Source organism: Micropterus salmoides, unplaced genomic scaffold (genome assembly GCF_014851395.1).
Source record: "Micropterus salmoides isolate LMB-PRFRI ecotype aquatic unplaced genomic scaffold, ASM1485139v1 Ms_hic_scaffold_4, whole genome shotgun sequence".
In the NCBI taxonomy this organism is placed as follows: domain Eukaryota; kingdom Metazoa; phylum Chordata; class Actinopteri; order Centrarchiformes; family Centrarchidae; genus Micropterus; species Micropterus salmoides.
The window spans coordinates 14,425,104-14,450,973 of record NW_024043372.1 but is presented as its reverse complement, the minus strand read 5'-3'; the positions used below and the strand labels follow the sequence as shown (position 1 = coordinate 14,450,973).

Sequence of the window (25,870 nt, the reverse complement as noted above, 5' to 3'; positions counted from 1 at the left end):
CTATTTTACTGCTTTACCATAATTAATTCAATTTATTCCTTACTTGTTTAATAATAAAGACTGACTTGATTCCAAATCAATGAAGAAACCTCCTACTGATCCTTTGCTGGCCCCGGAGATTCATCCTTTACGTATAACTCATTGCTATACTTTTTTTAATGATAAATTTATTGCCATAAACACCTACTAGTTAATTCATTCAAGTTCATGTTTTATTATTTAATAAAGTCTTTAAATCAATGAAAAATCTCCTCCAATTATCAGTCAAAAACACACAACGGAAGGATGTACGCACCCCTCTTATCAGTTACATACACATATCCGGTATGGGGGCGGGACCGGAAGTAGCTGTCAAAATTAGCTTGATTGAATGTCATCTATAGTTCTCTCTACAGTATTATAAGCTGATTATATGTTTTATACTGTGACGGCCCCAAGAGGTCTCAGTGTTGGGCCTCCTGTATTGTGTGGTGTCTGTCTGCTGTCTGTTTCTTCCTGTAGGCAATTAAGGAGATTGGGAGCACCTGGCCAGTGAACCCAACCTATTTAAGCCAGCCCGCCCAGACGCCAGTGTCGGTGCTTGCGCCTGCCAACCTGAGTTGCAGCCTCCTTCTTTGTTGCGGTCTGAGAGCTGGGGTTGTAACATATACGCAAAGCTTTATTCTGCTAATATCTACCAACAATAGCTTTCAAATAAAATGGAGTTGAGTTACTGTCAAATATTCCCCCTTTGATGACAGAAAATGACATAAAATGAAGATGCTTAAGTAAAGCACAAATACTTAAAAGCTGTTTTATTAGTTACTTTCCATCACTTGCTATCACAAAGATTGAAACTATTAATTTAAATAAAATGTAAATTCTCAAGTAAAATTGCATGACGGGGAGTCAAGCACAGACTTTACAAATTATGGTTACGTCATCACTGTTTACACATTGGAACATATTAAAATGATTGTGCATAATGTATTTTAATCTAGACTGATACTGCACAAAACTAGTGCTAGATCTAAGAACTACACTAAATCATTTGTACAAGGTAACAAGTTGTAGCTCAATTAATTTTGGATAGATCACGAATAGCAAGAGAGATGATTAAGCCTTTGAAGAAAAGAAAAACTGCAGACAGGTTTGTCTGAAGCAGGATTTCATTCAGCCCACATAAAACAACATATTAATGGCACACCTGTGGCTTCTAAACAAACAAAAACTTGCACATCTAGTATTTCTAGAGCATGTTCGTGATTCCAGCAGGGTGAGGGAATCATCATTTTTAGGAGTGATAACACACAAAATGCTTTTTTACAACACAGAATGCTCCATATTTCAGGTAGTCATCAATCTAACCTGCAAAAGACGCTCAGTAGTGCTACAACAGAACAACTCTTGTTCGAACTAAAAAAACTCGACAGCTGCCATTTTTTTATTTATTAATTGTGTATTATATAGAAGAACCATAGGGATGTGCAAATATTTTTAAAAAAGATCAAAGATGATAATGATGCTTTGACATTTTTGTGGCTCTATATAACAGCATGTTCAGAACAGAAAACAGAATTTCAGCCTGTTTTGCATTAAATGTCTTTTTGTTGTTTATTCTGTGGCAGTTGTATTTAGTGACATACTCTGGAAATGAAAATAAGACAAATCACCCAAATATCAGCAGGAAATATCGTACTGAAAATGGTATGCAAATATGCTGGGGATTCTCTTTACCTGGAAAATTGTGTCAAACAAACAGTGGTTGGCTTTGACAGCTGCGTAAATGTGCAGGACACACAAGAAAATACATATGTAAAGGAATCAAACACAGTACAGCACAAATTATAACATTAATTTAAAAAAGGCAACAGTCAATACCATTTGAATTAATAATAATTATTTAAATAATGCAATTATTGCATTGTAGCTGGTCCATACTGACAAAAACTAAAGCTTCATTTCTGAGCAGCAGTCCTTGGCTTATTATAAACAAGGAAGTCTGAGATGTCATGCCACACATTGCTATCATGGTAGAGGTAGTTCATTGAAGACTGCAGTGAGGGCTGGAGGGTGTGTGGGTAATATTCAAACAGCCACAAGACAATGCCCCACACCAGCGTAGCGAACAGTGGAAAAGGGTCGTGTTTCGGCTGGGGTATGATTCCTTTCTCTACAGCCAGCCGAGACAGAGCGAACAGGATCCTGGACAGCAAATACATGTTGATCTAGAGAAGATAGAAGGGTTTTAATGGACTGCACACGTTTATTTGAGTAACGACAGTCTTAAATTTATAATGATGTACTTTTGAAGAGTAAAAGTGACAACAGTCATACCTGACTATTGATGTTGTTGTTATCTCCAAACACTAACCATCCTCCAACACAGGCAGCAAGAAAGGAGTGAGACTGCAAAGTCTTTCCCTGGATCCTCTCCTGCACGGCTTGCAGTCCTTTGTAAGTGAATACAAAGCATGCCAGATTGCGGGAATGGGTGTAAGTGGCCTTCAAAATGGCTCTGAGCTTGTCCTTCAAACTGTCAGAGGAAAGAAAAACATCTTCAGACTTTAGCGGCACGAGGAGTACTACAAAAAGCAGGGTGCTGATACTTAAAAGTAAATAACACTTCCGATTCTTACCTGCCATTTCTGAATAGAAATGTCATTACCAGGGCATGTGGTGCTCTGATTTTGGCCCCATATCTGAAAAATAAACACAGTGTAATGTCAAACATCCTCAGTGCTTTCTGTATAGTCAACAACATCCCCTGCTAATATGTTCCCTTAAGCAGTGGTGGAAGAAGTACTCACATCTTATGTATAAATACTCTGTTACATGTATATGTTCTGTTTTCAAAAGCCCACTTAAGTAAAAATAAACAAGTATTAGCATTAAAGTACCATAAAGTAAAACAGTTAGGGCTAATTCCAACTTCTTTTTATAATGCAGGGTAGTTTAATCTATAACAATATATCATCATTACTAAATTGATTTATATTTGCTATTACTAATCTATTAAGTAACAAGTATCTAAAGGTATTAAAGTTAGATAAACGTAACGTTAGAGGAGTAAAAAGTACAATGTTTGACTTTGAATAAGTGGAGTATAAGTATTAAGTAGCATACAATGGAAATACTGAAGTAAAGTACAAGTACCTCTTGAGTAAACGTACTTAGTTACACTGCACCACTGGCCGCTCCAGGAATGTAAAGCTAGCCACCACTGCTGATTAGCCAAAGACCAATTAGCTTCAGTGGTAAAAGAAGTTAACTATCGTAGCTCAGCTAGCTACTAGTTTATTGAATATTTTCACTCACACGGCGCCGTTTCTGAATCCTTTCAAAACGGCCAATGCCGCTTTATATTTCTCCTGCTGCAGCAGATTATTGACGGTATACAGGAGAGTGTTTATCAGATCAGGTCCTGCCATGACTTTCAATCGATAGGACACAAATACATGTTGCACCAACAATCCAGTGTCACAGCGAATGTGCGCCGTAGTACACAATTATAATTTAGGTTCCTATGTAAATTAAGCGCAGTGAACTATTGTTTTGTTTTTTGGTACAAACATAAAAGAAAAACATGCGTTTTTAGGGTTAAAAAAACTATTGTAAAATGTAGGCAAGATGAGACGGCAAAAGTGATTTGTTAGAGTCGTGCTGTGTCAACATCTGGTGTGAGGTAAAGCTGTATATCAAACATCGGGAATTGCAATAGTCATTTAGCTATTGCATATTATATAATGTGAGAGTGGATGCCTCGTGCAAAGAGTGCAGGCACATTTTCACAACACCTTTCTGAGGCAATAAGAAGAAATTCAAGGCCAGTCATTAGACATATCCTGCAGGAGAATTTCAGTCAGGTGGTGCAAATGTTTTTAAAATGGGAGTCAAAGAGAGGCCATAATTAGTTGAGTAAAGCCAATTTAAGAGCAGATACATATACAGTATTATCTTACATTCTCCAACACCAATGCTCAATGCAAGACATATGATTAAATAAGAATCTGTATCAGTAAATACTATGATCTTTGGTTAAAGAGGTACTCATATCCTTTACTTAATTAAGTAAAAGTACTAATACAACAAAGCCAATCAAACGTTTATTATAATACAAATACACTTGGATTATCAGCAAAATACACCTAATATATCAAACAGACATACAGAATGCCCCCTTTCAGTATAAGTACTGTTTCACTCATGTATAAGCAGCATTCTATTGTTGTAGCAGGTTGAAGTGGAGCTAATTGAATTTATTTACTGCTGGGTAGTTGTTCATGAAAACTGCCTCAAACTATATAATCTAATCACATACTTCGTATGCAACAATAGCTGTTAAATGAATGTAGTGCAGTTAAAAATATATATATATATATTTCCCACTAAACCGTTGTGGAGAGACTATCTCACCACTACCTGCAAGTTGTTTTAAGTTTAAGAATTTCAGTGGTGCATTATATTTTGTGTCAAAAATCAGTAGACATAATTCAAGCAGATCACACATCTTTGAGTGTACTGTGAGCATTTTTCCAGTGTGAAAACACAATATACCTACTTATAAATATAATGCATTATGGGATTGGTAAGATCAATGGAATGATAAAGGCTGGACCCACAGCAATATATTCCTTCTAGGGGGACCCAGAAATTGTAGCTAAGAGGTGCGTAGTACCGTTTTCATTTCCCTTAACACAATGTTGGGAAAGTAAACAAGAGGTCAATATGCAAAACAATCGTGTTTTAGAAGAAATATACAAACAAAAGTAAAGAACTGTGTGTAGGATGGTGTAAACAAATGTGGAAAATGTTGCAGGAGCCCAGTGTTTTAATCATTTTATTAATGTTTTTTCCACAATCAATCCAGTTCACTGTTACATGAAACCCATCCTCAAAATAAATAGTATTCAACCATTAACTTCCACTTATCAAAAAAGTTAGAGCCTCAAAACAAACAGTGATTACACTTTCAACATGATTTACAATGCAATCGGTACAACTAAAAACACTATTTTGCATATTTCTATACATTTAACTGCCCCATGATCTGGAACACAGCAGTGATTAAACAGTGAAGTGGTTAATTCAACCAGTTTGGAGTGTCAAGGTGCTATGTTATAAATTTTAATCTATTTAATTTGTTAAAATATTCAGTCAACATTTTAATCATGAAACCTTTTTTAATCAAGTTTTTCTTTGTTTTTTTTTTACAATAATGTCTTTACAAGTTTGCACACAAGCAGCTACACACCAGGTTTTGTAGGTTTATGTGTGTGTGTTGAATTACTGCCAGTAAGGGGGGGGGGGGGGGGGGGGGGGGTGAGCTAACGGGAAACTTCTGACACAATTAAGTATAAAGTGAGCAGCAACTGGAATTGACTTGAGGGTCAATATGCCAGTCGGGCTGTAAGGGAGAGCTTGACATTATGAAATGACATACAGCCACATGGTTCATACATGGTCAAATTCATTAGTGGATGTCCTTTTACATTTTACCGTGAAATTAAAGGGAACTTGCTGAAAGTAAATTTGTAATTAGGAATTGTTAGTGATCTGGGATACACAGTGAAATTATACCACATAATTTTACACACATACACACACACACACACACACACACACACACACACACACACACACAGCTTGATGCTTGGACAGTTACTAGTTGTTAACAAAACACTTTACGGATTGAAATTTTGTTCAAATTCTGTATTTGAAATTGGAGTAGCTGAGATACCTTTTTGTTTACATTTTTGTACCTCATAGCGTTAACCACAAAGGACAACTAACTGCTTAATAGTGACAATCGATGTGAATATGTAATCATTTAGGGGATGTTAACAACTGATTACACTTGGTGACTTTTAAGTCAAATTGTTTACAAAAATAATTAAATTTAAACTTTGGTAAATTGGTTCCATAGTCATTTTCTAAGTGATACTCTACCTACTACTAAAAAGAAACTAAAACATTTTGGAAAAGACATAAAATACACAATTACTGTACAAATCTGAATACCTAACACCCTATAAAACTAGGGCCATTTTCTATTAAATTAACTCAAACCATAATTATCTTATGCCAACAACTCAAAGGGGTCCACCTCTTGGGTGAACTAAATGTATTAAGATATTAAAAAACACTTTCTAGTTTGTAAGTATAATTACATAATCTGCATTAGTCACTTAACACAAACAGTTAGCATTCAGTTTCTTCATTATTGATCTAAGATAATACTTAATTCTGGACATCTACCAAAGAATTGGCTACCATTCAGTGGGAATAGGACGTTATTCGACACATATTTTTTCTCTATTTCACAATACATCCTAATGCTCCAACTTCATTAGTAACAGCTTGAAATTATCAAGAAAAGACTTTTCAGTCTCCCTGACTGGTAAAGAAAGTGACCTGGGAAGGCAAAGTTTGACAAATCAAATCACTATCAAACCAATTTCACCACATACAGTTGCAAATATGCAAAAGTTCTATACTTCATATTGAGAATTTAAATCAATAGTAAATGCTGAAACTTACCAAAGTGTTATAAAATGATCAAACAAATCACTGTTTGGCTCTAGTATTGGCATACATGTTTTCTACAAAACTATTGCACATAAAAATACAACCTCTCTCTCTCTCTCTCTCTCTCAACAATCACAACTGCCTTACTGCTCACATAAGTATGTGCAAACTAGTTCAACTCATTATAAAGATAAGAAAATCAACCTAATAAGAGAAATTATCATTTCAATTAGCATGATTATATTTATCAAAGTTATTAAAGAAACTGCATTATGTGCTATGGGAGTCAGCCCAGTTAATCAGCTGTTAAAAAAAAAAAAATCATCCAGCCATTCATCCGCCCTTTCAACAAAAGAAAACTAAAAGTTGAGTCTGAAAGACCCAAAGCCATATATGTGCCTTTGATGTTGCTTTTAGATATGAATCTTTTTATTTTACGTCAAAATGCACAAATATGGTTATTTCCTCCGAAATGATTAATCCTAGTGCATAGACCCGGCAAGACGGCTTCTTAAGAAGTGACTACTGCACAGATTCACAGACGTACGTGTAGAAACTGCAATTGCGCAACGTACAGCGAGTGCAGACATGTCAGGGTGAGAAAGGCATCAATTCTGCCTCCATCGCCTGACAGCGGGCTGAGCAGGGCTAAGTGAGATCAGCTTGATTAGGGTGGAACTGATAGGTGAAAAGTGAAACAGGGTAAGGAAAATTCACAGGTCCCTTGTGGGATAAATTATGACAAACAGCTTACAAACAGTTTGTTACTGCATATGATAACTTGACAGAAAATAAAGATTTTTACGTCCATCTACCAGTTTATAAGCAGCGCCTGGCTGCAAGGAGAATCTGTTGAAAAGTGCTCTTGTCTGAAATGGATAGGCTCCTCCAAGCCCACACTCCTCCATCCCATGCTGTAGCTTCTGCTCTTGTTGCATTACTCCTGCCCAAAACCTTCTGTCTCCTCTATGGCGAACATGAGCTTCTCCTTCAGCTGCTCATAGCTCTTGTAAGGAGGGAGGTCCAGACGATTAAAGCTACATGGTGAAAAAAAGAGAAACTAAATGACTCTCATATTGGATATAATGTGTAATGTCCAACATTCTTACTCTGTATTTCTTAACAAACACAAGGGACAAAAACTAATAAAAATTTTCATTCTCATTAAAACAGATTTTGACATAACTGCTGAAGCCTGAAGACTTAGAAGGAGAATAACTGGTCTTACCATGTGTGGCTTCGTGGAAGCCAGTTCTCTTTGCCCACTTTCTCAATGCAGAACTTTTGGGGGCCATTGCTTCCTATATTAATCAATAACAAGCATAAAGATAATTTAATTAAGAACACAATTATGATGTGACAGACATACATAATGTGTTGTTGTGTGTGTATGTGTCTATTTGCATACCCATCAGGTCAGTGAAGCCACCCACAGGAAGACGACAGGTTCCTGTTACAAATTGCAGCAGCCTCATCCTCTTCTCGTTGTCCATCTCCTTCACAAACTGTCAACAAATCATTCTGTGTTAATAGCGCTAAGCAGATCCAGTAAACTTTTATTCATGATCAAAGGAAATCTTAGTAATATACACTGCTCAAAAAAATAAAAGGGAACACTTAATCATCACAGTATCACATCAAGTCAATTAAACCTCAGGAATATCAAGGGCTTGTGAATCAATGTCACCTGTTTTGGGGCAAATGAAAGTGACAACAGGTGCACTGGAGAGGCAACAGCAAGACAATGCCCAAAAAAGGGAACGCTTAGCAGGTGGTGGCCACAGACAACTGCTCTCTCCTTATCCATCCTGACTGTAGTTTTGAGTTTTGCTAGTGTCCTTGTCACCTTTGGCAGCATGAGGCGGTACCTGCAGCCCATTCAGGTTGCACAGGTAGTCCAGCTCCTCCAGGATGGTACATCCATACGTGCTGTTTGGTTTGCTGTGTCTCCCAGCACAGTCTCAAGACCATGGAGAGGACACCAGGAGACGGGCCGTTACACAAGGACTTGATTTAGGTGTTCCCTTAATTCTTTTGAGCAGCGTATAATACTCCTGAACTCCCACGTTTTTTCTTTGCTTTGTTAAGCGTTTTGACCCAGTGAAGACATACTGTCTCTAAAACAACAACAAAAGGTGATGCAATCATCAAGAAAGTTATGAACTGAAGGAAATTAAATCCTATGACTGAAAACATACACCTGCACTGCTGTTGTATGCATATTAATCTACTATATTAAGTAGAGCACAGCACAGAGTTTGAATTAGGGCTGCATGATTTGGAGAAAAGGTTATATTGCAATTTTTGTGGACAATATTGCGATTAGATTATAATGGAACAAATGGTACTCTGAGTCTACTTGCTTGACTGTCAAGGAAAATGCACAAAATACTGACATTTTGAAATGTTTTTTTCTCAACTTGAACACAGTTAAACAATATTTATAATAATAACTTTAGTAAAACAGACGTAAAACAGAACAAGGGGTGCATGTTGCTCTACAAAGGAGATGGCTAAAAGGACACATGGCACACTGGCATACTGGATCTAAATCTACATCAGTCCACTGCAGAGGCTCTAACCGCAACCTGGAAGAGCAACTAGTGTAAATGAGTGTATTAAGGATGCGAGAACACACTATTTTTCTGAACTCATTACTACACATAAACACAATCCCAGGTTTCTATTTAAGACTGTGGATCAGCTGGTAAACCCAACCCCACCTTGTGCCTCAGCTGGAAGTAACGATGACTGTGAATTGTTATCTTATTTTACCAATAAGGTGGTGTCAACAGAGCCTCTATTACCCCCGCAGCCTCTTACTCAGAGGTCCCTCACCAGCAACAAGAGAGTTTTAACCAGTTTTATCCCATCGACTTGTCTGAGCTTTTAAAAACAGTATCACAAATGAGAGTGTACTCCAGCCCACTTGATGTAATACCTACAAAGTTTTTACAGAAAGTAATAGATTCTGTTGGTACTCCTGGACCTTAGCGCTGCTTTTTACACCATTGATCACAACAATATGTTAGACAGACTGAGGCACTGGGTGGGGATCTCTGGTACTGCCCTAGAATGGTTTTCATCCTACTTGTCAAATAGGAAGTTTTGCGTGTCTGTAAACAACTATGTCTCCTCGTTCTGTCCAGTTAAATATGGTGTGCCTCAGGGGTCGGTCTTAGGACCCATTTTGTTTTCCATATTATCCATACACATGGCATTTCTTTTCATATTTATGCTGATGACACACAAATATACTTGCTTGTCAGATCCACAGACCCTGGAATGCTGAGTTCACTTAACAACTGCCTTTGTGAAGTTAAAAAATGGATGTCAAATAATTTCCTCCAGCTGAACTCAGACAAAACAGAAATCCTGGTCATCGGGTCCCAGCAGATGGCAAATCAATTATAGCAAAAATTCGATCTATGTTAACTTTTAAGGACACCGAGACCATTTTACACGCCTTCATCTCATCACGCCTGGATTATTGCAACAGCCTTTTCACCTGTTTAACCCAAAAATCTATTGATCGACTCCAGACTGTCCAGAACTCAGCTGCCAGGCTTTTAACCAGAACAAAGAATTATGACCACATTACTCCTATTTTAGCTTCATTACACTGGCTCCCAGTATGTTTTAGAACTGACTTTAAAATTCTATTGATCACTTTTAAAGCTCTTCATGGCCTCTCGCCTTGTTATATTTCTGACCTTTTAGTCCCATACACACCAGCACGTACCTTGAGATCCTCGGGCAGAGGTCTGTTGTCTGTTCCAGAGTCTCGACTGAAAACAAAAGGGGACAGAGCGTTTGCTGTCAGGGCCCCGAGGCTCTGGAACAGCCTGCCCGAGGAAATCAGGTCGGCTGAGTCAGTGAACTCTTTTAAGTCCCTTCTTAAAACATACTTTTATAGGAGAGCCTTTCCCGATCTTATTTGATTTTATCCCTTTTATTTTTATTGTATTTTACTAATTTTATATTTATCTGTATTTCAGTCTTTTCAATGTTTTCTTGCTTTTATCTTTTATTGTTTTTGTATTATTGTCTCTTGGGTATTATTGTCTTTACACTTGTTAAAGCACTTTGTAACTTGTTTTTGAAAAGTGCTCTACAATTAAAGATTATTATTATTTATTATTATTAGTAGTATATTATAACATTAAATAAAGAGTATAATGTTCAGTTAATAGTATACCATTAGTATAATCTTAATATATTCATTACTAAATTCATTATAATTTCATATAATAGTATAGTATTTTACCACTAGTACTGAATATTAAATCCGGTTATGGATGTGTCTTTTCTGTGAGTTGTTTTTATTTATTCAATCCTTGTGCAAGCAAAATTATTAATATATATTAATATTCTTTAAAATATAACATTAACATTATAACATTACTGTAACTGTCTCTGTCATGTTAGGTTATTGTCTTTAACGTTACTCGCTCACTGCCCATAAATAGTTTTTATGTGGTTTGTACTTATCTGTTTTAGGGGCACATGCGAGAGCCCAGTGTGAGCGGAGATAATGAGCAGACTGCAGTGAAAACTGAGAGGAGAGTCTCAACACACACAACACTTGAATCGCACACTTTTTGCAGACATGACGACATCGCGATTGCAATTAGATTAATCGTGCAGCCCTAGTTTGGATGCATGAGAAATGGTGTTTTCAACAGACTGAACAGTACAGTCCAAGTATGCAACTGTTTAGTACTGACCTGCCAGAACCAGAGGATCTGTTTGCTACTTCGGGCGTAATGCCTGTAGATTGTGTTCCTCTGCCAGTCCACCAAGTCTATCTCCTGCATCCCACACAGCATCACCTACAGGCAAGAAGGAAACCTTCTATTAGACCTTCTATTTTTTGGTAAAGGTTGAAAGGAATAGGTTTAGTTACTTCAGTACCTCTAATTCCTTAGCATCAAAGTATTGAAGGTATTGCTGAGGCAAAACTTCATTGAAGCCCTCAAAGAATGCTTGAGTCTGCTCCTCCACACCTCTGGACAGCCTCCACTCTGCCACCAACCTGCATATGGTGATATGAAGATAAACATATTGAAATAAAATCAAGCATACTGAAGGCGTGAAGATTTATGGTTGCTTTAACAATTAAGAAGTTAACTTTCTATATAATCATCAAACAAAAACTGCAATACCTCATCTTAAATTTGAAGTACCATAATAATATCCATTAATTCTACTTTAAATTAAATTCTACTGTTCTGTATACACAATGCAGTTAGTTTATTAATGGCCATTATCTCTGCATTGCTTATGTTACATTACAGGAAAGACCGTGGGAAATATCAGTCTGTTAAACTGTTGCACTTATTGCATGTTAGCCTGGATAAGACCACGACTGAGGTGTGTAATCTTTTAGATATAAAGTGAAATGTAAATATGGTGGTTAAAGACAGATGGTGGATGAGAGGCAGTAGAAGATGCAGCTGTACCTGATGTATTCCTCCTTATTTTCCTCAGTTACTTGGATGTTCCCTCCATCTGGTTTCAGCTCATGGGTGGTGACCTCCCCCAGAATCTCCTTGTCAACTGAGAAGAACATCTCCAGGCCGCACTCTTCTATGTTATTATCCCTGCGGGCCAGAGAGTCATCATCGTTATTAACATGGTTAAAATAACAGCACTGGAAAGCAATCAGAGAGCACAGATGCCCACCAGGCTACACACACGTCTAAGGCCTTTTCATCAAAAACAGACAATTTCAGGAAATTACTCTGGATCTGCATCACGACACAAACGGAACAGGGATAGATAGTGGAAACATTAAACTGAATTAGATACATGACGACTGAAATCACTTGCCATTATTACTGTATATACACCATCATCTAAATTTGTTTCCAATTTTTCCCCCAGTATTATTCAAACATGTTATGTACCATACAGGGTAATTGGATGAAATTTGAATGAAGAGAGATGGAAATTTAAAATAATCATATGTGGAGCTAAACACCCCACAAAAAAAAAGATAAAGGCAATAAATGGCCATCATCATCTATTTTTCTTGTATTTCAATTTACTTCCTTTCCAAGAACTGTGTATATACATGGCAATTTTAGAAATTGACAATGCGCATTGTCAGCTGAATTCAGAATGTTTTTAGCTCCATTTTAAAGTAATGCTTATGCCCAAGTCACAAATGAGCCTGTATGTATGAAACATTGAAATAGCATTCACCATTTGCACACAGAGCTTAAGTGCTCAAACAGAAACTAACATTCACACACTAGTGGAACAGCTACCAGGAGCAATTCAGGGTTCAGTATCTTGCCCAAGGACTCTTCGACATGCAGCCTGGAGGAGCCGATTGAACCGATGATTTTTTATTTTTTTTTTGACAGGAGAACAAGTATTACAAGGGCCCCAGATTTGTACAGATCATGGATCAACTATGATCCGTTAACCATTAGTGTCTCCATTTAATGACAGCAAGGCTATTTTAAGTGACATAAATATTTTGCCTGTCCATCGAATCAAGCAAACTCTCCCCATTATCACTATATTACGCACATGTAGATCAGCTACCCACCCACCAGGTCACACATTAAGGTTTGCATCCCCCAGACCTACTTGATCCAGATGAGTGAGTTGTAAAACTCTGGATCTATGGACTCCAGGTCTTTGAGAGCCAGAGGTTTGTTCAGAATACGCTTGTAGAAGGGGAGGGAGAAACCCGTGTCGATGAATTTGCCATGGAACAAGGCCTAGGAAGGAACACACAGATGAAAAAATGTATTAAAAATGCCATCATTTAAAAACTGATGTCACACTAAGTAAACTAAGTAATTGTGTTGACAAATAGTGCATGTACCATGGCAATGAAGCGTCCTATGAACTTGAAGTACTTAAGGTGATCAGGGTTGATGTAGGAGGCAGGGTTGATCTGCAGACAGTAGTTGTCCTTGCCAGCATACTCAAACAAACAGTACATGGGGTTCAGTACCTCATGAGAGAGCAAGAAGAACCATTCCCTGGAAACGCAACCACAGGAGACAAAAAAACCCAAACAATTAAATCAAAGTAGTCATACTGGTTTAGGGACAAGTTTTGCCTTTAGTAAGGTAAAGGAGGTGTCCAAAAGCCTACAAATTAAAACAAAACACACCTTATGAGTCATACAATAAAATGTACAAAAACAAATCATGTGATAAAAATTACCTGGCTACACCTCCATAGTCCAAGCCTTCCTCTCCAGGAAAAATGAGCCACAGTCTTCGCCTCAGATCTTGTGGTTGGAAGCTCATGATCTTTGAATATAAACAAAGAAATAAACAGCTACACGCCTCGAACACTGACGAGACAAAACTGCCAGAGAAGTGACAAAAATATCATTCGGTATATTGACATTATCACCTGTTGGAATGAATCCTCAAACAAAGTTTTGCGGGAGACGGTGATCTTAATGTGCTGAGGCATCGACAATTGCTGAGCGGGAGAAAAAAAACAACAATAAGAACTATACAAATACATTTTAGACCATTTCAATGCTTTGTACACCAGTGAACATTAACTTTTATCTTTGCACATTCAAGTACTAGAGACATGAGTGCCTACAGTGAAGCAGCATGAAGATAAAGAAAGATCCAACAATCACCTTGTTGATTTTATTATGTTAGATAAAGCATTTCAACACATGTTGTGCAGCACATACCTGACACCAGAATCTGAAGTATTGCACTTTGGCTTTGAAGTCCCTGACATAGGTTATCTGTGGCCCATTCTCGCTGTAGAAAGAAGAACCATTTTCAATGTCCAATCGACGAGCACATTCAGTTAATGTATGCACATGTTGTGTAAAAAGGCAGATGATTTAAAGTCATGTTCCTCCTGTAAGAGGTGCATTTAACTTGAGCACGTTAACGTTGACCTTTAAATAAGAACTTACAGTGAGGATTTCCCTGTGCGAGGGTCAATGTAGGTTGTGGTTCGCCTGTTGTGGTCTACAAAGTAGGGAATACCATCCACAGTGAACCTCATCTCCCAACCCTCTGGCAGGGGCTTGTCATTCAGCAGCCTGAACAACACAAATCCACACGAAAATACATCAAACCATTTGTTTCAGAAAGTGTATACACACATACAAAAAAATTACATTGCAAGTGGAATTGGAGAAAGAGAAAATGAGCATCAATAACCAGGACATATTAACAAGAGCATAAATGATTTATGTCCACATCAAAACAGCAGATATTACAATATATGCTTTTTTTACGTACTCCTCAGAATATTAATTGATTGCCCTGAAAGAGAATCTTCACATTGAGGTTTTCTTTATTTAAAACAGTCACAGGATATTTGACTGATATTCAGATATATCTTCAGAATTTTATTATTATTCAATATGTTTAATTAAAATAATTTAGTGGCTAGTCACTGTTTATTCTTTTGAAAACAGAATACATAAGTATGGAATACTCAAATTTACATCTTAATATTATAGGTCAAAAAAACAGGAACATAACCCAGGACAGTTTTAAAAAACCTGCACTTAACATATAAAATCATGGCTTGCTTTGTACTGCTTCAGTCATTGACTAGTGGCAGTAAACAGTGTTTAATCAGATGCTCTTTCATTCGCCTCATCAGTAGCAGTTCATGGTTCAACGGTTCAGTGCAGGCACAGTTTAGGGCAATTATCCCCTACTAAAACTGTTTAAATCCAATCAATATATTTGAAAACTCTTCTGGTTATGTTAAACATTCTACATTCTTTACTTCCCCTCCTAGATTATTTGCATGTGTCCTGTGATTATATGTAGCTCTGCTAAATTCCTGAAGCAGATAGAAGCCATTTCCTACTTTGAGAAGGTTATTAATTGCATTTATTCATAAGCCTAAAAAAAAGGACCAAATATGTGTCACTCAATTCTTAATACTTCACTCTTTGCACCAGATAGGACTGATTTCCTATTCTGAAGTGTTTTGGAAATACTGGAGCTTAGCAAGTTGCTGATACCTTAGCGCCTCTTACAGACTCTAAAACAGAAGTGCAGCTGAGTTAGGCAGAATCATTTAAAACCAGTATGATAAAATGACAGCATCGAGATACACAGGCATACACTCACCCTTGCGTCCTGGGGTCTTCCCACTGTGTTGTCCGAGTAGGGTGATGAACAAAATACACTCTGCCGTTGGTGTCTGTTCTCTTCTCTGACATGAAAAACAAAAAAAATTTATATGTAATTTAGTATCAATTCACTGACATTTATTGCTACTAATATTAGAGCCGTAGTCCTTTCAGTAACAAATTCTAAAATAAATGCTCAGTGATATTTACCCCAACCATGTGGCAAAGGTCCCAGCGGGTCAAACTCTTTATTGGCCGTGGCTGCCAGCTGGTCTTGGAGCTGAGCCAGAGAGAGAATGGGACACATGTTGACAAAGTCTCAAAAAAACAACTAAAAGCCACATCCACACTATCAAGTTTTGAAACCAAACAATCTCCGTCCACACCAGCATTTTAGCTGCATTTGAGAACTGATCTCTGTCTATATTAAAACAACTGAAAGAGCACATCTAGTGGCCATTCAAGTACACTGGACATGCGCATGCCGGTGTAAACAGGAAGCAGGAAAACAGTAGGTGAAAGAAAAAAGTAATACTATATAATACTATAGCTATCCATTATTATGATCATACAGAGTAATGCACGGTCAACTTCATTATTCACCTATTTCAGACCTGAGAGCCAAATTAAATTTTTTAAAGTCTGAGAAGTAGTATAGATTTAGAACATTTGAAATGAGAAAAGAAATGGCAAAGACTGGGACAGTTTAACACCTATGTTTCCTATGCTAGGAAATCCTCAAGGTGGTTATGGCTTTATTTTATTTTTATTTTGAGATGATTTAAAGAATTTTGGGGAGCAAGCCAAAAATGTTGAAAACCAACATCATTTGACACTAAAAGGCAGTTTTGACATACATCTGCTAAAGGTGGAAGTTTGTCTAAGCTCACTCTTGTTTAACACACAGATGTACAAACTTGATTTTGTGACATCACTAAATCCACTAGCTAGCTAGCTTGGAAGCCAATCATGTCCAGTATGCAATTTGATGTTGTGTGTGATGTGAAAACCTTCATTGCTCACACACACAGAATGGAGTTGAACATGTGTCTTATCCACTGTTCAATCACCACCCCAAACCGTGGATTTCAAAGTGTGCTACATGTGCAGTGAATGTAACAAATCCAGTTACCAAGACAATGACCGCTCTCACCCCATAAATGAACCTCTGGTTAAACTGCTGCATGGCTCCCTGCAGCTGGCTGCGCTGGTGCTGCCATTCCTCATAGTTCCGCACTGACTCCTGCGTGGGGCGTTGCCATGTAGTAGTTCGGGTTATGTGATCGACATAGTACACCCTACCCATCGGATCCACCCTGCGCTCCCACCTATGGGAGGGTAAAAGAAGGTAGTGCTGAGTTGACAAATGACAGACACCTGACATCCATATGAATAGCACAAGACCAGACTTTAATGTCACATGGTTTGCACATGCTGACCAATTCTGGGGGGAGCCATTGTAATAGGCTGTAAACACACTCGAAGCAAGCAGAAGGGAAGCTTAAGTGAGGCCTGTACCTGAGGGACAACCCAGTGGGTAGAGTGCTTATTGGTTGTCAAGCTTATCAAAGCCCAAATAAACGATTTCATAGCAAACACAGGCAGAAATGACCTCTGACACAACAAGTGTAGTGACAATGAAGGCCAAGTGACAGATGTGCCTCAAGGGTCCACCTGACATCCATATCAATACCAGAGACACAAGTTGTTTTGATCTGTTCTATTATTTTAACTACATCACCAATATTACATTTATAAACAACATGTGAACAAAAGAGCGCAGCTCTACAGTGATTGTAAAAGTGGTCATAATGGTCTGTTCTATCTGGGATCACGTTTATGGTATCGTGACTGCACAGTCCAAGAGAGCAAAGCAACAAACATGTTAGTATTCATAGTATAAAAGATAATCAAGTATTTTGGTACCCTGTAGGAAGAGGTTCAGGCCTGTCCCAGGTTGTCCTTTTCTCAATGTGATCCACATAGTACACCCGTCCGTTCTGGTCCACCCTTTGCTCCCACCTGCAGAGAGAATGACTGAATGAATGAAGGCTTTATTTCGAACATGTAAAGAAAAAAAAAAAACAATCATAATAATACAGTAAAAGCTAATAGAGAATTAACTTAACATGTCTGAAATGGAATAGAATTTTCGCAATATTGCGAAAATTAGAAACCTTCTGTATCAAGATGATGCAGAGAAACTTGTCCATGCATTTGTTACCTCAAGTCTTGACTACTGTAATTCTGTGCTTTCAGGCTGCTCAAAAAAAAAATCTCTTAAGTCTCTCCAGTTAATACAAAATGCTGCTGCACACATACTGACTAGAACCAGCAGGAGAGATCATATCACCCGTTTTAGTAACTTTGCACTGGCTCCCGGTAAAATTACATTATATACAAAGCCCTTAATGGTCAGGCACCATCTTATTTGACAGAACTCCTTACACCATATTGGCCTACGAGAACACTGCACACTCAAAATGCAGGGCTACTTACAGTGCCAAGGGTCTCAAGATACAGATTTGGAGCCAGAGCCTATAGTTTGTGTATTTTATTGTTGTTTTTTAATGTGTATGTGTTGTCAGCCTTTTTTTTTTTTATCCAATTCTGCAATCTTTACGTGTCTCTGTTTTCTGTAAAGTGTACTGGGACCACAGCTGGTGATTTTACACTTTAAATAAATTTGACTTGACTTGGAAGAGCATAAACTTATTTAATCCTACCTCTTCTACACTACTCAATAATTTACACTTTGCTAAACATATTTACATCAAAAACGAAAATGAAACATACATATTTATATGTATATATCCACCATAAAAAATAAATAATATAAATAAACAAGGGAAATAAATAATTTGTGAGAACATCTGGTCAAAACCCTTCTTCCTCCCTGTACCTTGTAAAAACCATATAATACAAATGAGTGAGCAAAGACGAAGCACAAGAAACAGGATTCAGATGGAGGTCAGCTGCAGAGCAAATTGTCAGTGAAAACCTATAATTCTTTAAAATACCTAAAACATTGCTAAATAATACAATAACAAAACACGTACAAATATTTAAGTCTGCATTAAGGCTTTCTAAGGCTGCTGTGCCTATTAATCGTGGCCACAACGAAGACTTGTTGAATTAAGTTACCCTGGTGGTAAGAGACTGTTGTTCATGGGTGTGACTCTGGGATTTGTTGTGGGCAGAGCTGCTGAGGCAGAAGTCTCTGGTTTCGGGCCACTTGCAGTCTGTGAAGAACCTGCTGTCGCTGCTCCTGCACCTGAGTCATCCTGCTGATTTGAACACCCACTAGCCGACGCCTGAGAAGAGCCATCGGAAGCTGGACCTTCACTCAGCTCACTGGGGGAGGAACTGCTAGAAGAGGCTGGGGAGAGGAGTGGTGAGGACGCCAGAGAAGATAACCTTTTAGTCTTTGAATGAATGTGCAGAGGTGTATTTGCTTTGATTGCAGTGATTACACATATGCACGCAACATTTTTATATGTGAGAACGACTGGTATGTCAAATTCATGTGAGCTAATGTTATATTGTAGAGTATTTTATGTCTAGTGCTTTTCCTACTTGGTGAGGCTGCTGGTCTGCGAGGCGTGGCAGGAGGAGGTCGGGCTGGTCTGGGGGGACGGGAAGCGTTGGGGCCTCCTGGAGATTGGGAAGGAGAACCCGTACCATTGACAGCGTGACCATTAGGTACTATAACCCAATCTTCTGAGTCACTGGATGGAGATGTGTCTCTGCTTGACCTGGGAAATCAAGATATTTACTTAAGTTATTATACAGGTATACAATGACTGAAACACAAATTTCATGTATATAGAAAATATAAAATAAAGGTTTACTAAACCTGTTGCCAGTGTCTCCATTTTGTCTTGTATTTCCATTTGGAACAGTAGCTAGAAGGACAGAGAAAAAGCAGAGAAGTAACTATTTATGTGAAATAATAACAGATGTTACTGCAACAGTACAGCTTGGTATTTACTCAATATTAAAGAAGAGCCAAACGGACACTGGATTTTTATTTTATTATTTTTGCCATTTCTGCACTACAATTTCTTGTTACTCAACAGCTGACATCCACTGATCTTTATAGTTCTGTTATAAGTTAAGTTGGCTGAAGTATCAGACAGGCTCTATAAGTATATAAATTCATTGTTATTCATGTTCTCAAATACTGTGGTCGACCTAGAATAGTGGGTTTGTGTCTGTGGGTGGTTTCTTACAATGTTCTTTCTCTGCTGAGGCGAAGGTTTCTGGGTCTACCTGCATGCCATCCAGACAGACCGACAGGTCACCTACAACATCCTGGTGCTCTCTGTCAGAGCACAGCTGCAGTGTCTGCACCACCTCATATACTGGGGAGGGCACAGAATACAGTGTTAAACAGGTGCTTAGACTGACAACACACCCCAGGTAAACTCATGACACAAACACACACATTGACCCATCACAACAAAATTAAATCATATGATGCTAAGGCTGCACCACAATAGTAGAAATTACTGTACATACTTGAAAAATCTGACAGTCAAATTAAGAGACATTTTCCTTTGGAGGGGCCACCTCACTGGCCCTTGATAATCACCTCAATCTCAAGGTATTTTGTTACTGGTTTCAGCCCTGCTAGTGAGAGTATGGGGCTCTAAAGATTGCAGTGACAGCTCAAACCACTTGCTGGTAAGGTTTCTAGAGCCTTGTTCACAATTGGCAAATGAAAAGCAAGTATCTGTACAGAATACAGACCAGACATGTTGGTTGGTGAAGTTTAACAAAACCCAATTAAACATTTTCATAACAAACAAAGGCAGATACAACAAGTGCGTACAGTGTTTACGGTGTGTGCACCATTTGCAAAATTTGCTGGCACAGTCACAGAAAATTAATACTAAAATTGATGGGAAATACATGGGATACTACTTGTTATTATTTTGAAATAAATCAGTCATGTGGTGGAAACTTTATCCTGAATACCTCACGCTATTCTGTGGGAATCAACCCAAGTTCCACAGAGCCTAGAAATATTAGCTCCATACTTTGTTCCTTGGAAAACACATATTTTCCATATTCAAGGATGAAATGACAAATAAGAGAGTGCAACTCTACCAAATAGCCAGGTGATATAACATGATCACAGTTGTCTTGTGCCAAAAAATGGAAAAGTGAGAGGAACGTTTGCGATTTGATATTTTTGCTTGGCCTTTTGAAAGAAAACACAAAGTGAACAATAGTGTGAACTTACGCTTCAAGTCGTTAGCCCTAAGGGTCTCACTGATATCCAGTGTGGCCATTCCCAACAGAATGTCAGCTTTCAGTGTCTGGTGGCTCCAAACACGAAAGATCAGCTTGCTTACTGGAGTCACAATTCTGTGGAAAAGTAAGACGATTACAAGATACGAGTTAACACCAAAAAGATTATGGATGATGCACTAATGCTGAAAAGATTCATAGGCTATGGCTTCTTAACCTTGCTTGTCTGTCTTATTTTTGTTATACAATTCCATCATTAAAGCCATTTATTGAGTATCAATTCCTAACATTTGCTGGTTAAAAAGGTTTTGGTTGCCTAACGCTTTTAATCAGTCTCTGTGGGATGATATCACTATAGCCTTCAAGAATTTATCCGTATCACCGCAGCAAACATTAAGCAGCCTATAAAACAGTCTGTGGAATTTCCTACAGATGGTGATGCCATTTTCCAAGATAGCTGATTGGTCAGTAGCGGAGTTTTCATAGAGTTGATCTCTTATCTGGAACATAACCTGCTTCGGAGCAGGTTAGCCGTTCAGTGTAAGTTTCCATGGCGATCTACCCCGGTAAGAAGTAAACCACCTTCGTGGTACTGAAAACCCAGGGTTAACTCCGTAGTTACATGGATAAGCTCAAATCCTGCTTCGTGGTACGTAGTGCCCAGAAAACCTAGGGTGACCAGACGTCCCAAAAAATCCGGGACAGTCCTGAATTACGAGTAGTTGTCACGACTGCAGTCCGGTTTGTCCCGAAAGTTAGACCTAAAATGAGTTTTGATTATAGCCTAATTAAACATTTAATACTGATCGTTATAGCTCACTTGCTCCAGCAGGGGTTGCAGGTTATCTGTACATTGTGTCAACAGCGTTGTTATAGCCACAAAGTAAAACTTGCGCTCTTTCCCCATTTTTGTTTTCTTGTGGTTAGTGGCAGTTACAGTCGCGAGGACAGGGAAAGTGTAGCTTCAGGCAGCCACAGCACAGCAGAGAGATCTCACACGCACGTTGAATGAATATATGAATATAATAAAAATTAGGTAAAAGATCATGATTTACCTACATATCCACAGTTGTTGTCTTTTTCCTAATGACAGACAGGTGGCTTCATGAACAAAAATAATTAATTTTAGCGTTGTGTTTTGATTTTCACGTGTGTTAATGTTCATTGACACTCAATGTACCAGATGTTTGGACCATACCCTCAAAATACTTGATCATAAACAAACCTCGAGACGTCTGTTTCAAACTTCTACATCGATGCTACCCAACAAAACATTATTTGCAAAGACTAAGAAATGACACTGACATTAACTGCTCTTTCTGTGGACTTCATTGTGAAGCAACCATACACTTATTTTGGAGCTGCCCTTGTACTGTTATTTTTTTGAAAGACTGCACAATATATCAGCTGTAACATTTCTGCCCATTTTTCTCTGCTATACAAAGATGTGCTGCTTGGTTTTTATGATGTCTGCAAAACAAAAACAATATTATCTCATAAATCTCTTCATTATTGTAGCAAAATTCCACATTCACAAAAGTAATTTTTGTAACCGCAAACCTTTTATTATTTATGAGCGAATTGCACCAATACATACAAACTATTCAGCACTCTTCAAACCCCAAAGCCTTAAAGACTCTCAATATATGTAAACTTAATTGCCTGAACTGCTGACTATTTTTTTTATTTTTTATTTTATTTCATTTATATGTAGGGCTGAAACGATTCATTGATTAAATCGATTAATAAAATGCATCGAAGCAAATTCAAATTCCAAAGTATGGGATTATTTCAAGTTAAAGAAAACAACAACTCTGTAATGTTACCGTCCGTCCACCGTAAAACGAAATTTATGTCGCCTCGGCAACAGCACGACGGCACCTGATCAGAAAGCACCCGGTGTTCTGCCAGCGGACCACAGAAAAGGTAACAGTAACAGCAACTTTAGCATTTAATTGAAATCATGATTGATGATGAAAGCTAGCCAAAGTAAGCCGCAGTCCTCAGCTGAAAATGTACACGTGCATTTGTTGTTCTCTTTTGGGCCGTGAGTTTTAACCTCACAGTCATTCGTTAACTGGGTGTCAGGAAGCTGCACAGTTTAACTCACCTTCAGCTCTCTCCGTAGCTCAGACAATCCCTGCTACCTGCGTGTGCTAATCCATCCTTACACCCATATTCTTTGTCTTTATAATTGCTATCTTTATAATAACAGCTGTTTCGTGTTCTGGATCACTCATTTCACGTTTCATATTTCACCAGTGTTTTCTAGACAAAACGTCCCTCTCTAACATCAAGAAGCTCTTGAAAACTCATCTCTTCTGAGAACACTTCCTCTTATAACACCTCTAACTCCTAACCCCTAACATGCACTTCCTGTGCTCTTCTTCTTCTATCACCTACAATGATCTTGTTTTGATTGCACTATTTGTTAACTCTTACTTCCTTCCCTAGGTATTTACCCCATTGATGTAATATGTACTATGAACTCTTACTAGTATTTATTGCTGCTCTTACTAGTATGTATTGTCAGTTGATCTGTATTTGATGTTCTGTTGATGCTTGTATGTTGAAAAATCCTGACAAAGGCTGTCATAATTCATGCATGAAAGGGATAAGTTTATGTTCTGCTTGCTCAACAGTTGTTTGATAAATGGCTATTAAAACACATTTGGAGAATTATTGTAATTATTTTGGCGCTGGTATTTTTCCTTTGCTGCTCGCTAAAACCACATTGAGGGGCACCAAAAGTTACTCTATGCAGGAAAAATCCTGACAATGTTGTATGTAAGCTAAATTTAGTTCTAATTAATATTTCTATTATAAACAAGCACATCATCTCATAATTAATCAACTATTTTTTAAACTGCTTCTTCTCCTATGAGAACAGAACAGTCATACTCACATTGTGAGCGCCTGCTTCCATTTGGGACTGTGCGTATTGGTGCACTTCTCAGTCCTCTTTGATTGGCCATCCACGGCTACTTCAACATACGGACTGGGACCAAACCAGTTCTTTTTGTTTTCCTTCAGCTTGGCTGAAAGCACTAGAAATGATAAAACATGACAGTGAAGTTGCCAGTACTGTAAATTTCAGTAGATTTGATCAGTAGTAGTATTTGGTAAAAATGCTACAACTTGTTATTCCCATTAACTTTGGAAAATAAACCACCACTTCCTGTAGCAAAAACAGTGAGTGGCATTTTAGTTTTTACAACAGGAACTTGATGACTCATAGCCCGTAGCTTCCAATACCCAAAGTCAAGCAACACTGAACACTAAAACTTCATTAATTTACCATATCAGTGTCTAATTTTTGTTGATATAAGATCTTACAAATCTTGCAACAGTAACTTACCTGTGACTTGCAATTGGGCCTTCATGGTACATCCATAACACTGCAGCCTTGCTAGGCTGCACCAAAACGACCTGCAACAATTGCAACCAGTGGCATCAGATCAACATAAGACACTCTTAACTACTTAAAGAGTGATTAGGCTATTAGGTTGCTACAGTCAGTGGAAAGTATAACCTGACTTTACATACAATGGCACACATGGATTCAAGAGGGTATCTAACTAAAACAAACAACAACAAAGAACAAAAGGTGTATGTCTGACAGGGTCAGGTATCTGGAGACATTAAAAGAGTGTGTTAGTATTGATCCTAATTCAAATTAATAACCTTTTATCTATAACTTTTATCTCCACAATAAAGTTAAGCGAAATATTCAGGTGCTTTACAGTTTGATATTAATCTACATGAACTGGGCACACGTTTTAAAATAACTGATTGTATTTCATTATTACCTGAATATGTCTAACTTAACTTACAGTATTCATTGAAAACTCTATACAGTAACTCAGCGCAGTGTCGTTGTGTTCAGACATACAAACTGGACTAAAATGCACGTTACCCAGTGACTTGGTTTAATCTTAGCTATTTCAAGACAGGTATAGGCTACATAACGGGAAATCCTATCCTTAACTTGGCTAAATTAAGTCTCACTAACTTAAACCTATCCTACTTTGTCAATCTTTGACAATACCGTTTGACAGGACAAGAAGGTAATTTAAATGCTAGACAAGGGGGATGCATTAATATAATTGAACAAAAAGATGTTGAGCGCATCAAAAAATGCTTCCAAGGAGACGGCGTGTTTCCTGCTATCTGCAACATGAAGGCAGCAACGTACAACTGTAGCTTAATAGCTGTCAGGTTAGCAGGGGGTTAGCAGCCAGCAGGCGATTTGCTGTCAAGACAACTTAAAACACTTAGTATCTGTTTCTACTGTGACATTCCTAATATGTATTACTGTCTATAACGTAAATGCCTTTTGTGAATTACTAATAAAAACTGGGAAGTTCCACCAACTTATTTCGCCAACGTCCTGAACGTGAGGCTTTAGCTAACAATGCATTAACTAACGTTAGTAATGCTAACACCACCGGACTACTTGAGCAGCTTCGATCGCTCGAATCTCACACTTCTCATTCACTGAAACACAAAAAAAAACATACCTGATAGAAGCACACGATAAAAGGGCGACAGACTTTAGTTTCAGCTATGTCTAGATTGTTGACAGATAGCTGCCTTCCATCACCACACAGAGCTGAGTCCCGCTGGCCAGAACAAGACCAGAAATTCCGGTACGGGTTTTTCATAATAAAATTGTATCTGTACCAACCAGTCCGTACGGTACCCAAATGCTGGCCAATCTTTTTTGCTAAAAACTATAACCATTGTTGGGAAGGTGACTTTGTAAATGTAACAGGTTACCGATTATAAGTTACCCTATTTAAAATGAAATAGTAGTGTAACTACTTCAATTGCTATTTCATTGCTGCAAACTAATGGAACTTATCACATTAAATAACTTTTTTATGACTTTTCTAAATTGCTTTTTAACTGTTAACCATACAGCTTAAGAGGCAATTTAGATGGGTGGCGTTGCAAATTCAAAAATGATAATCAATCAAAGCATCAGAACAGCATCAAACTTTACTAAAA

General features: G+C 37.9%; 2 protein-coding genes across 2 annotated transcripts; both read right to left on the bottom strand.

The window, feature by feature from the left end:
- Positions 1-779: 779 nt before the first annotated feature.
- On the bottom strand, positions 780-3,454 carry pxmp4 (peroxisomal membrane protein 4). Its single transcript, XM_038697753.1, has 4 exons — positions 3,298-3,454; positions 2,619-2,681; positions 2,317-2,515; positions 780-2,207 (listed from the first exon to the last, which is right to left on the bottom strand). Exons 1-4 carry the CDS (start codon positions 3,408-3,410, stop codon positions 1,938-1,940), a joined length of 645 nt encoding a protein of 214 aa, XP_038553681.1. The 5' UTR covers positions 3,411-3,454; the 3' UTR covers positions 780-1,937.
- A 1,347-nt stretch (positions 3,455-4,801) lies between these two features.
- Positions 4,802-25,508, bottom strand: itcha (itchy E3 ubiquitin protein ligase a). The gene is made up of 24 exons (XM_038697114.1): positions 25,381-25,508; positions 24,219-24,289; positions 23,766-23,907; positions 20,853-20,977; positions 19,837-19,968; positions 19,461-19,509; positions 19,181-19,359; positions 18,749-18,983; positions 17,531-17,626; positions 16,758-16,932; positions 15,815-15,884; positions 15,603-15,687; positions 14,423-14,551; positions 14,189-14,261; positions 13,891-13,962; positions 13,696-13,784; positions 13,349-13,508; positions 13,108-13,241; positions 11,970-12,110; positions 11,422-11,542; positions 11,235-11,339; positions 7,916-8,012; positions 7,736-7,808; positions 4,802-7,544 (listed from the first exon to the last, which is right to left on the bottom strand). The coding sequence occupies exons 2-24, from the start codon at positions 24,241-24,243 to the stop codon at positions 7,445-7,447; spliced, it is 2,607 nt and encodes an 868-aa protein (XP_038553042.1). The 5' UTR covers positions 24,244-24,289; positions 25,381-25,508; the 3' UTR covers positions 4,802-7,444.
- Positions 25,509-25,870: the final 362 nt, after the last annotated feature.

Bases quoted from the DNA above. Each gene is read 5' to 3' on its own strand.
- pxmp4 (XM_038697753.1), bottom strand. From the start codon at position 3,410: ATGGCAGGACCTGATCTGATAAACACTCTCCTGTATACCGTCAATAAT. The intron at 2,682-3,297 runs GTGAGTGAAAAT...TTTATTTTTCAG, and splicing joins GGATTCAGAAACGGCGCCGT to ATATGGGGCCAAAATCAGAG. The intron at 2,516-2,618 runs GTAAGAATCGGA...TTCCTCTGACAG, and splicing joins TTTCTATTCAGAAATGGCAG to TTTGAAGGACAAGCTCAGAG.
- itcha (XM_038697114.1), bottom strand. From the start codon at position 24,243: ATGAAGGCCCAATTGCAAGTCACAG. The intron at 17,627-18,748 runs GTAACTTAATTC...TTCTCTCTGCAG, and splicing joins AACAGTCTCTTACCACCAGG to GTGGGAGCAAAGGGTGGACC. The intron at 12,111-13,107 runs GTAGGTCTGGGG...TCTGGCCCGCAG, and splicing joins AACTCACTCATCTGGATCAA to GGATAATAACATAGAAGAGT.